Consider the following 16,309-nt stretch of genomic DNA (forward strand, 5'->3'; position numbering starts at 1 on the left):
AGATGTTTCTTGCCATTATTTTGTAGCACTTTAAGTTTTTATTGCATAACATTTATTACAGATTGCTAAATCAATTCTGCGAAAATATCTGTTTTGCTGCGAGGCTGATGATTTAGCAGTGATTGCATAGAATCAACAGCAGGGGAGCTTTCAAAATCAATATACCAGCCCCAATCAACACACAAAAATGTAATAACCAGTGACGACAATGACCCTTATGCGTTATCTGATGCACAAACAAACAATTACTTTGCTGTAAAGGGGGCATTAACACAGCGCAATAACTGGTCCAGCAAAGGTTCTGGAGAACAGGTTTAGACTGGGCATGGTGTGAGGGTCTGTGAACAGAAAATGAGTGGAATCACAAGCTGTTAAACTATTTCCTCGCTGAGATCAGACTCTGCACTAAAAAGGACTTTATGAAAGAGAAAGGGGGGGGGGGGGGTTGCGGAATGTGCGAAGGAAAAACTAAATATGCAAACCGTGTGCAATTATGAATCTCTTTCTCTGCTAATCAAAAACAAACCAGATAGCGGTAGAAGAGCTGGTAAACAAAATGTTTTAGGTCAATAAAAAGACAGATGATGATCTATAATGGTCTAAGATTCAGGCAAGGACAGTGGAAAAGGAGAACAAGAATAAAGGACAAAACCTAAAGGAGAAAACAAGGGTGGCGTAGAGATGGAAGAAGTCCGCCTGCACAAATTCCTATATATTCTCATATTGCGCTGATACACATACTGGAACAGTATTGGAACAGACTCTTATTATTTTGAGGAAGAGATGACAAAAGGAAAATTAAAGAGTTTTTCTACCCTTTATGGACACATAAGCTGACCAAATATTTGGAGACGTCAAGATTTAGAAGGTTTTCTGGAGTGCATGAGGTGACAAATACAAATGCACTTCTCAGGACTAAACTTTTCTGTGTGAACCTACACAAAAAGCTTTCCAGGAAAAACTTTCCACTTAAGAAAAGTACAAATCTTTCCAGTAAAACAAGCAAACAAACAAACAAATCGTTCATACTATTTTAGATTTTTATCAAAAATCATAAATGCTTCAGCCTACATCTGTCCATTGGCAGAAGATGAACAAATCTGTTTCTGATCATGCACATTTATGACCACTATGTTCATTCGTTCCTTGTCAGTTTCCCCTCAAAAAACAATTGCCATATGCTCAAAAAATGCATTGTTTATCAAATAGTCGATTTAGTTGTCAATTACTGCATCTGAGGTTAAAAAGGGCTAAACTAAAGCAGCATGTTATGCTGAGACAAGCCAATGCATGAAGAAAACGGAGCAAAATGGTTTTTTTGCGGCTTCCAACTTACAACCTTGCGCTCTGCTGACACATGGTGGTGAACCATGTGCAACACATTTAGACTCAACACAGACTTGAAACAATAAATAATAGAGTCAGTTTAGAGAAATTCCAGGTTTATTAAGCTGCAATATGAAATGGATGAAAACTGCAATGACAAAACCAGCATCAAGTGAATGAACATGGCAGATCAGCCTATCCTTTCCTTTCTAACATCAACCTCACCCGTCCCATGAGCTGGGGTTAAAGAGAGAGGTGTCATAAAGAGGACTGTAGACACTGCTGTTCTGTCCCAGCCATTCAATTGGCGCAACAGGCATTCTGGTCTCACCCGCTGGACCAGAGAAAGCTGCTCAACCCTTTCTCAAATACAAGAGGGAGATCCAGACTACCTTATCTTCTCAAAATCAACAGTGAATGAGAGAAGAAAACAAATTTACGATGCACATCACCCATATTTCGACACAATCATTCAGAATTAACTGCTGCCTCTAAAACCATGACACATTTTGTATACATTCTAATGAATGAAAAAACAGTCTAACCTAATCTAACCAGTGTAAGGTCACTCTATTCAGGAAAACAAACCACAAGAGAGAACATTCACCTCATTTTACCAGGCATATGTCAACGTCACAAAGATGTCCTATTAAAACAGGTGGAAGCTTCAGACTTATACGGAGCGTTCAAGATCAATATCATCTAAAAACACTTGAAATTTGGACAATTGCATTTGACACAAAATAAATATTGATTGTAGCATTAAACATATTAATTAAACCAACGGTTATGATTATTCAGGCCCCAGGATACATTAGTGTGACATTGTGTCTAGCTTTGACACATCTGTCAGATGGCTTAAAAGAAAACATTTTTGATTGTCATTTTAGGATCATTGCTATTCAAAGCTTTTGACTGATCAGGAACTCGTTGGAATGTTTTCTCAGTAAGCCCGGCTTCATTTTAATGTGAGTTCTTAAAGCCACCAACTCAAAAAGCAGAACAAATTAAGCTCTGTATAAGGTTTAAACTTAGTTTTACAGAAAAAAAAAGTCCCCAAAAAATGTTTTTGGTCAAACTGAGTAGTTCACCCAAAAATGTAAATTTTATCTCATTATTTAATTAACCTCACGCTATTCTAAACTCATATGTTGTTGTTCTGTTCAGAGGAACATGAAACAAGAGCACTTTTCCATATAATAATAATTACCCACTTACTTGATCTGCTACTTGGGTTAACCAATAACAAATTTTAACAAATTTGTCAGCTGATAGCAAAACGTGACTTTCTTAGCATTTTTTTTTTTTCATTTCAGTTCAACATTTACTTGAGAAGCATAAAGATCAGATTTTATGTTTGTTTTCTGAAGGAAAAAAGTGAGTTTAAACTTACATCTTTCAGAAACAAGATGTCAAATTTGCCTCTCAGGTAAATTTTTCTTGATTTAAGATTGGTTTAGATATGTGTGCTAGAAAATTAAATCAAATATAGGGTAAAAAATTACTTTTTAAAAAAGTGTGGCTTCAAATACGTGGGATATAGTGCAGAAGGACCACTTTCGTGATGTTTTTAACAGACATAGTCATTATGATCAGTTGTTTATAAAAAGTAGCGGTGTTCAGGCTACAGGCTTTCAGCAACATGAGGGTAAAAAAACTCAGCTTTTCATGTTTGGGTGAACTATTCTTTTAAAGAACAGCTGGTACACATTGAAAAACAGCTCAATCTGGAAAAAAGGGAAACAAAGTGGAGGTGTGTGTGTGTTTGAAAGAATGAGATGGAGGATGAGAGATGAAAATATGTTTGCTTGTTGTCCATTCCATCTCCCACCAGGAAAATCAAAACATTTTTGGTCTGTTGCTCTCAACCCTTTGGTTGAACAGGGGGAGGAAATGGACAGCAGGAGTAACCGCGCATACTCTGTCCTTCACACAAACACCAGGTCTGTTATGGCCACACACACTCAATTCTATCATAGTAAGGGTCAGGGGTAAAGAATGATGATCACTGAGAGACCCTCCGTGGCGCTGTGGAGTTGTTATGTCAGCTGCACCTCAGGAGGACTGGCATTATTGTTGCTTCCCTCCTGTGCGCTGACCACAGAGCCACGGTACGGGACCTCGATGATCCGAGGTTTGTCGATGATGCGGGCGCAACGATTGCCCTTCTCCACGATGCCAATGATCCAAGCCTGTTGCCCATCGCCCGCCCCTCCGTCCTGCCCCACTGCTCCCGACAAACCCACACGACTGGATTTCATCTCGGCACAAAACCGGGCTGCCTGTTCCCGTGGCAAGCAGATCAACAGACCACCTGAGAGAGGCAGGAAAAAGATTTATCTACCTAAGAGCCTGTAGAAATCTCTACTGATCAGGAATGTCCATTTTCACAAACCGTTGATTGATTATTCATTAATGTTAAATGGTTAGTTCACTTAAATTTAAATTCTGTCATTAATTACTTAACCTCATGTCATCTTAAACCCATAAGACCTTTCAACACAAATTAGGATATTTTTGATGAAATCCAAGAGCTTTATGACCCTGCATAGGCAGCAATGCAACTACCATGTTCAAGGCCCAGAGATGTGGTTCAACCTTAATTTTATAAGAAAACATTTTGTGTGCAAAGAAAAGAAAAGTAACTTTCATGGACGCCCGTCGAAGACTGAAATGGAAGAGAAGAAATTGTTGAACAAAGCCATTGTTCTTGTTTACTCTGCACACAAAAAAGTATTGTCATAGCTTCATAAAATTAAGGTTGAACCACTGATGTCACATGGACTATTTCATTGATATCCTTAGTACCTTTCTGGGGCTTGAATGTGTCAGTTGCGTTCCTGTCTGTGAAGAATCAGAAAGCTTTTGGATTTCATCAGAAATATCTTAGTTTGTGCTCCAAAGATGAACAAAGGTCTTACGTGTTTGGAACGACATGAGGGTGAGTAATTAATGACAGTATTTTCATTTTTGGCCTTTAATATGACAAAACTTTATATTCAAGGTCCTCCACAGGTTTTTTTATTTTTATTAAAATTTAACCAAAAAAATATGAGTATTGACATTGTTAGTCTACTATATTTTTTATATATTTAGGCTGTTCAGTGATTCATTTCCTTTAATTTTTGGTTAATTCATTCCTATTAATAATATGTATAAAAAAATCCTTGTCTATTAAAAGTAATTTAACAAAAGGTTTTCACTTTAAGATCGTCAGTTGGGATGGTGCAGGGAGGCCGACGAATGAGTAGTGCTCATTTTAAAGTTTTGTTAAAATATTTGAAATAATTCAAAACTAATTACGTTAAGGCACTTCACTTTCAAGCTTCAGTGTACTTTCAAAGGTACATACTAACAATCATTATTGGTTCACAATTGTGTTAGTGCATCGAGGTGTGACTCTCACCTGATGTTTCAGAGGAGGTGCCCTGCAAAAGCCCAAACAGGTTGCCACCAGCTTTGCTGATTGCGGCCATTTTGGAGATGATGGGAAGGTTGTGAATGACAAAGGCAACGTCATTTTTCTGCTGCTGGGCGAGATTCCGTGCGTGACCTATGATCCCAAAGCCTGTGATGTCCGTGGCAGCGTGTGCATTAAATTTGTGCATTAAGGCAGCAGCTGGAGAGAGAAAGAAAAAAAATAAACATTTGCAAACAATATAAAACCTGTTGTATTCAGCTTAAATTACTTGGATTGCTGCACTTTCAAAAAAAAAAAAAAAAAACACTTTTCTGATAATTTATTGACCCCCCCCCCCCCCCCCCATGTCATTCAAGAGGTTTCTTCAAATTAAGGTTTTGAGGAAAACATTGCAGGATTTTTCTCCATATAGTGGACTTTAATAGGAGGAATAAGGGTCTTATCTAGCAAAATAATGTCATTTTATAAAAAATAAAAATCTAAATGTATATACTTATATAACCACAAATGTTTGTCTTGTATTAGCTTGACTTGACATTATGTAATCATGTTGGAAAGTTCACACAGATGAAGAACTAACCATGTGTGACCTTTTCAACATGATTACGCAATACGTGAAGTTGTGGACACGCATCGCAGAGCTAGTGCAAGATGAGCATTTGTGGTTAAAAAGTATAGATTTTTTTCCCCCAGAAAATGATAGATCGTTTCACTAGATAAGACCCTTATTCCTCAGCAGGGATTGTGTAGAGCCCTTTGAAGCTGTATTTAAACTGCACTTTGGACCTTTAACCCATTGGCTCCCACTGAAGTCCACTATATGGAGGAAACACCTGGAATGTTTTCCTCAGAAACCTTAATTTCGTTTTGACTGAAGAAAGAATGACATGAACATCTTGGATGACATGGAGGTGAGTAAATTATCAGGAAATTTTAATTCTGGAAGTGAACTAATCCTTTAAACTGCTTAAAAACGACCTTATACTCAACCATTTAAAAGTTTGAAGTGTGCATTTTTCTGTTTTTGAAAACTCTTATGTTCACCGAGGCTGCATTCATTGATCAAAAAGTATTTCTAAATAATCTTACCGACCCCAAACTTTTGAATGGTAGTGTATATACAGTAGTCAACATTTGAAGTGGATCAAAACCTTTAATCAAAGTTGTCCTAAAACAAAAACAATACCCATTTTTTAACCTAGGACAACTTTGGTGAACTTTTTTGATCCACTTCAAATGTTGACTACTGTTTACCTAAAGGGGTCTTGTACAATTTTTCCCCCTTTCTTTTTCTCACCTCTTGAAAAGTAAATACAGGCCATTTGAACTACTACAAAGTTGCAAAACTAGGTTGTGTGTGTACTGAATATTAGCCCTATTGTTGACATACCAGTGCGATTGAGGGTGGCCATATTGAGCATAGCCTCCTGATAAGCTTGCTCCACCTCCTCCCTGGATATCACCAACTTTATCTTGTTCCATTTCTCAGGCTAAAGAAATTAAGCATAAAGGTAAAAGAGATACAGAGAGAAGTGAGATGAGATTACAGAGAAGTGATACAAACATGCCAAGTTATCATCTCTTCATAACGTCTACACAAAAAGAGGGCAAAGTGGCACACAAACAATCAGTCATATTTGATGCTAATACACAGCGGTACTCACTATTTCCAGCCACTGATGTGCATTTACTGCTACTTGAGTTCCCAGAGGTTTAGTGAGAACTAACACATCTCCAGGTACAGCACTGTCAGGCCTGCACACATACACAAACACGTGAGCATTTACAACAATGTCACACAGTAAATATTCACTTGATAAACGTTCGTTAAGGAAAAATTGGATCATTCACAACCAAAAGTGTAAATACACGCAGTCCTTTGATTCATGAGAGCAAATAGAGACACTCACATGATGAAATCATTAGGCTGGCACACCACAGAGGCCACGCCCCCGACGATGATCCAGGGATTAACAACGGTTTGTCCCCCGGTTACTGAAGTCCCGGCCTCCTCTGCTGCATCACGGAAGCCCTTCATAATTAAAGGCATCACCTGATCTCTCTCCTGAGAGAACAAAAGCACAGTACAAACAAAATTAACCATTTCACACTCAGCATTCTGAATCCATGAAAACCTCATGCATATATGGGCCATTATACAGAATTGGTCCAAAGACAGAGTTGAAAACATCTTGGGAAAAAAAAAAAGCTTTTACCAAAAAAAATGTATGTATGTAAATGTATGCATAATATCCAAGGTACACATTTCTAGTAATTCTAAATCTAGAAGTTTTCGGTCACATCCCATTAAGAATTTAAGAATTTTAACTCATACTAAAACACTACTAAAAAACACAAACATTGCGTAAGTGTGCTAAAATTTGGTTTATTTTTCCCAAATATAAGGATTATGTGTTCCCTTTTGTCACTACCGAAACAATGATGAAAATATTATTTTCATAAGTTGAAATTTAGGGGTTAGGGTTCAGGACAGCCAACTCCCAGTTGAAAATACCCAATAAATTATGATTTTATATATATTACGCGTACAAATATTTTAAATATCATTGCGGGTTTTAATAGATAATTGAAGGATCTTAGTAAACATCTAAGATTTGAATACTTAAATGCTTTTTAAATTTGTTTTTTTGGTTGTGGGACAGCAGTTTGCACCAGTTCTGTAGAATGGCTCATATAGTAAACATCTGAATGAAAAATAAATCCCAGCTCACCTTCTCATTCATCTTCTGACTGACGCTGAGAAGCATGAGCATGTTGTCACACTCTGTGATGCCCATGGCGTACAGATCACTCAGAACATTTGCACAGGCAATTCGTCCCTATAAACAAATGAATGTGAGTACCACTTATTTGTAAGTTCCATACCAATTATCTCTAAAATTTTAATAGAGATCACCCACCATCATGTAGGGATCCTCCACTAAAGGATAGAAGAAATCTGTGGTTTGGACCAGGGAAAGACCTCCATGCCTCAGAGGGATTACACATGAGTCCATTCCAATACCTTAAGCCAAGAAAAAAACATATTATTATTATCCACCCTCTGCAATTTCATGCACAATGTGCATGCATATAAAGATGCTTTGACTAATCATATAATATGTGACCCTGGACCACAAAACAAGTCTTAAGTAAGCAATAGCCAAAAACACACTGTATGGGTTAAAATGATCGATTTTTCTTTTATGCCAAAAATCAATAGGATATTAAGTATGTTCCATTAAGATATTGTGTAAATTTCCTCCCATGAATATATCAGAACTTAATTTTTGATTAGCAATATGCAATGCTTAGAACTTAATTTGGACAACTTTAAAGGCGATTTTCTCAGTATTGTGAAATTTCCTTTTGCACCCTCAGATTCTAGATTTTCAAATCTTAGCCAAATATTGTCCTATCCTAAACAAACCATACATCAGTGGAAAGTTCATTTATTCAGCTCTTTTTTTTTTTTTTTTTTCAGAAAATTGACTGATTTTGTGGTCCAGGCTCACATTATAGTAACTTGAAGCTTTATAAAACAATTAATTTGGCAAAAGAGGCATTTTGCAGGATTACATGATCTAGTTTTCAGTGGAAAGCATTCATTTATAGCCTGGGTCCATAGTTCATGGTCCATAGTCCATAGTCCTCTTTCAAATGCTTGCTTTATACTTCCTAGCAGTTTTTAATTAACAGGATAAGCCAAAGGTTAAACAAAGAGTTTAGTTAACACAGATATGTGATTCTTTGAGACCAAGACTTATAAACAACAGCACTTTGCAGTTCTGTGTGATATATAAATAGACGACAACATAGCACTCTTAATAACGTATTAAAATTATATGACCATATAATAGTTATCCTAAAGAATTGATAAAGGAAACGAAACGGTTAGTTTCTATTTTGGCAACTTTACAGCAAAAACGTTGCAATAAACAAGCATTTCTTTGCAAAACAGATTGGTTAACTAACAAATTGCTGTCAGACTTGACTAAGGGTTGTCGTTATTTTTGTTTGACAGAAATAATGGCTTGTTTGCGCGACTCGGTTCTTTTGAACAGTTCGTTTCCAAGAACCGGTTCACAAAATCGATTCAGTGCTATTTTTTTATTTCACAATAAAGCCATAAGTAGTCAACATACTACTGCTTATTAATAATGCTGTTTGTTAAGTCTATCACATAATCAAGTCAGAAATACATTTCTAATATGCTTTATTCCCAAATAACTTTAAAATTATTTAATTACTATTTAATTTAAATTTCTTTTCATCCTATCATTCAAATCTTTGGTTCCCTCCAAATACACCTAACGTTACTGTTACCATTAATAGCTCACAGTTTCTGACTTCAATTGTTGATTTTTTGAACGGTTCAAGCGATTCACTGAAAAGATTCGACTCAAAAGAACGATAGACTCACGATTCAGTGCTCGCTGTTTGACAGCGATAGTGTGACAGGTCAGCGCGCGGCTCATACTTTACCTAGTCGAGGACCATGAGCAACTGAAACTAGTTGTCCAAATTCATTGGTCTCGTTTCCAACCCCCGTCCCCGAACCGCCGTCCTCTCCGGGCGAACGGTCAGGCTCTAGTCCCTGCAGGAGTTTGAGCAGAGTCTCCTGCGGGACTTTACACCCTCATCCTTTCAGATCGGAAAAGGCCGTGAGTCGGAAGCCGCGGTCTAGGCCGTGCTCCTCCGGGTTCAACGGCTGGTATCCAGCTGGGTAAAAGACTCCATACCCTCTCGCTCCGCCAGAGTCCACTGACGGTGGCTCGGAAACTGACATGGCTACACTGAATTTTATTTATCCCTCATTCAGATAGTGAAACACGGGGAAGTGAAAGAGAGTCGTTTCACGGGATAAATGGCTGTTTTATCTACACGCTTGGTCATAGAAGCGAGTATGGACGAGGCGCGCTTGCGGACTAAACCATCTCACCTTGCACAGGGGGAGCTGCAAGTCACTATATAACTCAAGTTAGAAAGTTCATCGCTTACTAACAGTTAACTGCCAGAATACAATTAAACTCCCACTAATAGTGTAAGAAAATTAATCTTCAATTAAACCTAACTACGTCTAGCATGTTTTACATTTGCTGGTCACACGTAAACCCCCCTTTAAAATATAAACCGCATAGTCTGCTCCGCTTATTGTGGTTCTGCCATAAAGGTGTATGAGACGGTTGTGCACATGCAAATATGAAAATATATATAATGGACTGTGTATATATATATGTGTATATATATATATATATATATATTTCACTATTTGCAGTCATTTATATGTTTTTGAGGAAGTAAAAACTGCAGTACTTTACAAATGATTTTGTCTCTTCCTGAAGATCCAGGACTAAATTGCATCTACATCAGTTTTCTGGCATATTAAAAGTGATAATGTCAATATATAATGTAATGTTTTTGAGTTATAGGATTTTTTAATAACACAGCTATGTCAGAATTATTCAACCCCTATTCAACATTGCTGTTTTAAGACAATTATTTTTACGGGAAGTTACAAAATTGTCTTAAGCCTTTACAAACTTATTAAAAATGGAATTAGCTTGGGGTGTTACACATAGTATACTCTTAGCCCATTCGTGTGCTGAAGGTGAGTAGCAAATATTGTAAAGTCATCAAAGCTCACACAAAATCAATAGAGAAGAAATGGTTTGCTCTATTAGAAAGTCTAAAACTACATGAAGATTTCTAAGACATTACATGTCCCTATAAGACACAACTGGCAGCCGTATTCCTTAGATTAATGTGTGTTGAACCAGAAAACCTTTGAGGCTGTTGAAAAAAAAGCACAATATCATAAAATATTTGATCAGATCAACTGAGAAAAACTTGCAATACAGCCAAAGACTTGCAAGATGACCCGACGAAAGGAGGAAAAATATTTCAATGCTGTGAATAAGATAAACACTAGACAAGTATGGTCTTCATGTTGAGGAATCTTGCTGAATACCACTCTTGACCAAGAAGAACAAAAAGGCTGACTTGAACATGCCAAAATTCATTTGGATAGACCTGTGGAGTTCTGAAAGAATGTTTTATGGAGTGATGTGACCAAACTGGAACTTTTTGGATGTATGGATCAGCAGTATGTCTGGTGCAAAAAAGACCAAGCTTATAAGCAGAAGAACACCATCTCCATCATCAAACATGGAGGTGGGCCAGTCCTGTTATGGGGTTGTTCTACTATAGCAGGAAGTAGAAAACATGACCATACAAAGGATATCATTGATTTATTAAAGTATCAGACCATTTTGGCAAACATTGTGATCCCTTTTGTGCAAAGTCTGAAGCTAATAATCAATGAAAACATGACCATACAAAGGATATCACTGATTTATTAAAGTATCAGACCATTTTGGCAAACATTGTGATGCCTTTTGTGCAAAGTCTGAAGCTAATAATCAATGGACTTTCCTGCAGGACAATCATCCTAAAGTATATGTTCAAATCTACTTAAGCTTGGTTTAGGAATCTGTCATAGAATGTTTTTAAGTGGCCTGTTCAGTTTCCAGATTTAATTCTCATTGAAAATACATGGTTGAATTTGAAGCAAGCAGTGGAAAAGTAAAAACCAAAGATTATCAGTGATCTGAAAGCTTTTTCAGGTGAGGAATGGCCCAAGATTGCAGCAGAAAGGTGACAGAAGCATCTAAGTACTTCCAGGCAGTGTTTATTGGTGGTTTTAAAGAATAAAAGATTCTACACCAAATTTACTTTCAGGGGTTGAATAATTTTGAACATAAATGTTTAGAGCCAGTTCGATTTTTTTTCATTATTCATCAACTTACGTTCTCAGAATTACTCAAATGTGTATTAATAAACTTTCTTTAATAGTTTACTGATGCCTTTGTTAAATTGTTTTCACAAAATTTTGTTCTCTGCAGCAAAATGTCTTGCAGGTCAAAGGGGTTGAATAATTTTGATTGCAACTGTATATATATATATATATATATATATATATATATATGATTTTTTTTTTTTTTTTAAGAAGTCTCTTCTAAGTTCCATTTATTTTATCAAAAATACAGAAAAAAGTAATATTTTTGCAAATTAAAGTAAGTTTTCTGTTAATATATTTTAAAATATAATTTATTCTTTACTCCAGTCTTCAGTTTTACATGGTTCTTTAGAAATTATTGTAATATGCTGATTTATCATAGTATTTTGGAATCTGTGATACTTTTTTCAGGATTTTTTGAATGAAAAATTAAAAAGAATTGTATTTATTCAAAATAGAAATGTTTTCTAAAATTATGTCTTTCCTATCACTTTTTTATCAATTTAACATCCTTGCTGAATAGAAGTATTAATTTCTTTAAAAGAAAAAAAAAAAAGATTGATCCCAAACTTTGAACGGTAATGTGTATTGTAACAAAAGATTTCTATTTTAAATAAATGCTGTTCTTTTTAATGTTTTATTCATCAAAGGATCCTAAAAAAGTATCACAGCGTCCAAAAAAATAATAATAATAAATATATATATATATATATATATATATATATTTATTAAGCAGCACAATTGTTTCCAACATTGATAATAAATCAGCATATTAGAATGATTTCTGAAGGATCATGTGACACTGAAGACTGGAGTAATGATGCTGAAAATTCAGCTTTGATCACAGAAATTTATTCTATACAGATCAAATAAACAGCCTTGATGAACAAAAAAGTTTTAGAAAAACATTAAAAATCTTATTAATCCCAAACTTTTGAATGCCTGTGTGTGTGTGTAAATAATAAAAAGAGTCAGGAAAACTTTGAAAAGTTGTTTATTCCCATATTCAATGAATTTCATCGATATTTGGGACATTTTACAATACAGAAGTGGACTATGATGATGATAAGTCACAGATAAATCACCTCACTCTTTGTTGAGGAATAATATTAATAGCACAAATGAAAAAAATTGTAATTCTTAAATTTGAGTTAAAAAATAAACATAACACCAGCTTTGGCTGTTATAATGAATGTCCGTATTGATACTTTACTCAAGCTCAACAACAAACCAGTCTTAGCCTGTTTTAGCCAGGTGTCAATGGCACTAAAATCTGCATATTAACTGTCAGAATAGGGAATGCCTGAAGACCAGTTTGAACAGTATGCTTTACAATGAACGTTTCTTCTCATCTCAAGCCTGGATTGCACTTTTGGTGCTGTAGGCCAGGTAGTAGACCAAAATGCCAATCAGAGCAGCCAAGACCTCCGTGGACACCCAGGGACCATTCCATGCACCCTGCAATTCAGAAATACACTCATAAATAAACATACAGAGACAAATCATAAAAAAGCAAACAAGCAGTAGACAATGAAGATTAGTATTTACCCTGTGATCAACATTGACAGAAAACAAAGGCTTGATGTCATCAACATCTTCGTTGTTTCTCTGAGCCTGAAAGCATGAACATTTTCATTAGCACCATTGAATATACAGCCTCAAGTATGTTAAAAAAATGCCATTATTTACTGACCCTCAAGCCATTCCAAACATGTACTCGCACTGTATTGTCTGTGCTTATTAAGTTAAAAGACATTCTTCACAATATCATCTTTTATGCTCCACAGAAGCAAGTCATACAGGTTTGAGTGAGCAAATGACGACAAGTTTGATTTAAAGGGGAATTAACCCAATCATTCTTTAATTTTACCAACCTTTCTTAGGGTACTGTAAGACTCCTCATCAAAGAATTTGACCTGATATGTGCCTGAGCTGGCCTGCTTATGGGGAACACTCCATGAGACCTGGACAAAAATAAATAGATGGAACAGTTTGTCATATGCAGAGGAATCTTTCATGTACGATTTTGTTAGAAGACCTTAATTTACTCACCCCATGTTCATCCAAGATATTCATGTCTGTCTTTCTTCAGTCGCAAAGAATTATTTTTATTTTTTTTAATGAAAAACATTCTAGGATTTTTCCCCCCATATAGTGGACTTCAATGGTGCTCAATGGATTAAAAGTTAAAAATGCAGTTTCAGTGCAGCTTTAAAAGGCTCTAAACGATCCCAGCTGAGGAATAAGGGTCTAATCTAGCGAAACGATCTGTCATTTTCTTTAAAAAACGAATTTATACACTTGTTAACCACAAATGCTCTGTGATGCACATTCTGGTTCAATACAGTGTCGGAAAACTCCCATCTAATTTTTTCCTCCAACTTCAAAATTGTTCTACGTCACATTTGAGCTTTTTTGTAAAGGGTGTTTGACCCGACCCATTTACTTTGTAAACACTGGGTTGGTACTTATGCAGCTATGTAGTAATTTTTAGTAAAAAGTTGGAGGAGAAGATAAGATGGAAATTTTTCAATTGAGGTTAAAAAGTACATAACTTATACATTTTTTTTTAGAAAATAACCGATTGTTTCACTAAATAAGACTCTCATTCCTCGGCTGGGATTGTGAAGCTGCACTGAAACTGCATTTTTAACCTCTGATCCGTTGAGCACCATTGAAGTCCACTACATGGAGAAAAATCCTGGAATGTATTCCTCAAAAACCTTAATTTCTTTGCGACTGATGAAAGAAAGACACGAACATCTTGGATGACATGGGGGTGGGTAAATTATCAGGAAATTTTTATTTTTGAAGTGGAGTAATCCTTTAAAGGGATAGTTCACACATAAATGAAAATTCTGTCATATAAATTACCCTCAAGTTGTTCCAAACCTGTATAAATTTAACAAGATATTCTAAAAAATCCTGGTACTAATACAGTTGAAGGTAGCCACCTTGAATAGTATGGGAAAAAATTAATGGAAGTCAGCAGCTGCCATCAACGGTTTGGTTACCAATATTACTCAAAATATCTTCTTATGTGTTCAGCAGACGAAAGAAACTCAAACAGGTTTGGAACAAGTAGTAAACTATGACAGAACTTTTATTTTGGGTTAACTATCACTTTAAATTTTCAGTAACCTTACCTGGTATTTGCCAACATCTTGGCCTCTGGTCACAGGAAACTGCTTGCCATTGACGTCTGCGTACAGGGCAACACTCTAAACACACAACACAAGTCTGGTCAGTCCACATTTCTGTATTAATAAAACGTGCTTATATGTAACCGTAAGTCCACTCACCTGAGCTCCGTTTGCACACGCCAGACTCAACTCAACGATGAACACGGTCTCGGAGGAGATGAGCGCGTCTGTCGTCGTGTATGAAGACGGAGAAATGACTGGGTCTGTGCAAGTCTCAGCTGAGGAGAGAAAACACCGGTCACATTAACACTGATACAATCCTTACGAATAACAAGCTACGACTTAACGTTGGTCGTTGATTTCATTAAAGTAAACTATGAAGTTTTGTAATAGGTAATGGTGATAAAAACGGAACCAATTCAGTGTAGTCTGAGACTTGTCGTTGTTAGCCTATCTGATGTTTGGCGAAAAGACTGAAAGCCGTAAATGAATGGAGCTATATAACGTTAATTGAAACAAAATGGCAAGTTACCTGCACAAAGGCTCAGAGAAAGAGCCAAAATAGCTGTAATAAATCGCATCATGTTGATCCCTGGGCAGTCGAATCCACCTCTACTCACTCAAACCTGAGGAAAAAGACCAGCACTAGCGTTCACCCAATGAAACACAGACAGACACGTCACCTCAACGGAAGAATGACGTGTATGATAGCACGTGTAGTGCAGCCTCTGGTGAAAGCCGCCGGTATTGCAGTAATGTTGTCTAGATTAGAGGCGGACACGAGCCACTAGGGGGCCTTGGGAAGCTTTTAATTTCCATGAGTGATTATAAATATTAGTATCTACCTTATTTTTCAGTTTTAATTAAGTTATTGTTTTTAAAGAATAACTCATGTGTTTGGTGATTAATAGTTTAGTGCTGTCAAATCGATTAATCACATCTAAAGTTTGTGTTTACATGTGTGTGTGTGTGTGTGTGTGTGTGTGTGTGTGTGTGCGTGTGCGTGTGCGTGTGTGTGTGTGTGTGTGTGTGTGTACAGTCGTGGCCAAAAGTTTTGAGAATGACACAAATATTAGTTTTCACAAAGTTTGCTGCTCAACTGCTTTTAGATCTTTGTTTCAGTTGTTTCTGTGATGTACTGAAATATAATTACAAGCACTTCATACTTTTCAAAGGCTTTTATCGACAATTACATGACATTTATGCAAAGAGTCAGTATTTGCAGTGTTGGCCCTTCTTTTTCAGGATCTCTGCAATTCGACTGGGCATGCTCTCAATCAACTTCTGGGCCAAATCCTGACTGATAGCAACCCATTCTTTCATAATCACTTCTTGGAGTTTGTCAGAATTAGTGGGTTTTTGTTTGTCCACCCGCCTCTTGAGGATTGACCACAAGTTTTAAGATCTGGGGAGTTTCCAGGCCATGGACCCAAAATGTCAACGTTTTGGTCCCTGAACCACTTAGTTATCACTTTTGCCTTATGGCACGGTGCTCCATCGTGCTGGAAAATGCATTGTTCTTCACCAAACTGTTGTTGGATTGTTGGAAGAAGTTGCTGTTGGAGGGTGTTTTGGTACCACTCTTTATTCATGGCTGTGTTTTTGGGCAAAATTGTGAGT

The 16,309-nt window shown here is 36.5% G+C and overlaps 2 protein-coding genes across 2 annotated transcripts; both read right to left on the bottom strand.

Moving 5' to 3' along the window:
• Window positions 1-1,425: 1,425 nt before the first annotated feature.
• Window positions 1,426-9,657, bottom strand: sephs3 (selenophosphate synthetase 3). The gene is made up of 8 exons (XM_073822938.1): window positions 9,233-9,657; window positions 7,669-7,772; window positions 7,480-7,587; window positions 6,658-6,812; window positions 6,412-6,502; window positions 6,138-6,237; window positions 4,733-4,945; window positions 1,426-3,640 (listed from the first exon to the last, which is right to left on the bottom strand). The coding sequence occupies exons 1-8, from the start codon at window positions 9,534-9,536 to the stop codon at window positions 3,366-3,368; spliced, it is 1,350 nt and encodes a 449-aa protein (XP_073679039.1). The 5' UTR covers window positions 9,537-9,657; the 3' UTR covers window positions 1,426-3,365.
• Window positions 9,658-12,524: 2,867 nt separating this feature from the next.
• ssr4 (signal sequence receptor, delta) lies at window positions 12,525-15,379 on the bottom strand. Its single transcript, XM_073823558.1, has 6 exons — window positions 15,222-15,379; window positions 14,849-14,967; window positions 14,693-14,767; window positions 13,421-13,510; window positions 13,095-13,160; window positions 12,525-13,004 (listed from the first exon to the last, which is right to left on the bottom strand). The coding sequence occupies exons 1-6, from the start codon at window positions 15,271-15,273 to the stop codon at window positions 12,900-12,902; spliced, it is 507 nt and encodes a 168-aa protein (XP_073679659.1). The 5' UTR covers window positions 15,274-15,379; the 3' UTR covers window positions 12,525-12,899.
• Window positions 15,380-16,309: the final 930 nt, after the last annotated feature.

Source organism: Garra rufa, chromosome 18, assembly GCF_049309525.1.
Source record: "Garra rufa chromosome 18, GarRuf1.0, whole genome shotgun sequence".
NCBI classification, from domain to species: Eukaryota; Metazoa; Chordata; class Actinopteri; order Cypriniformes; family Cyprinidae; genus Garra; species Garra rufa.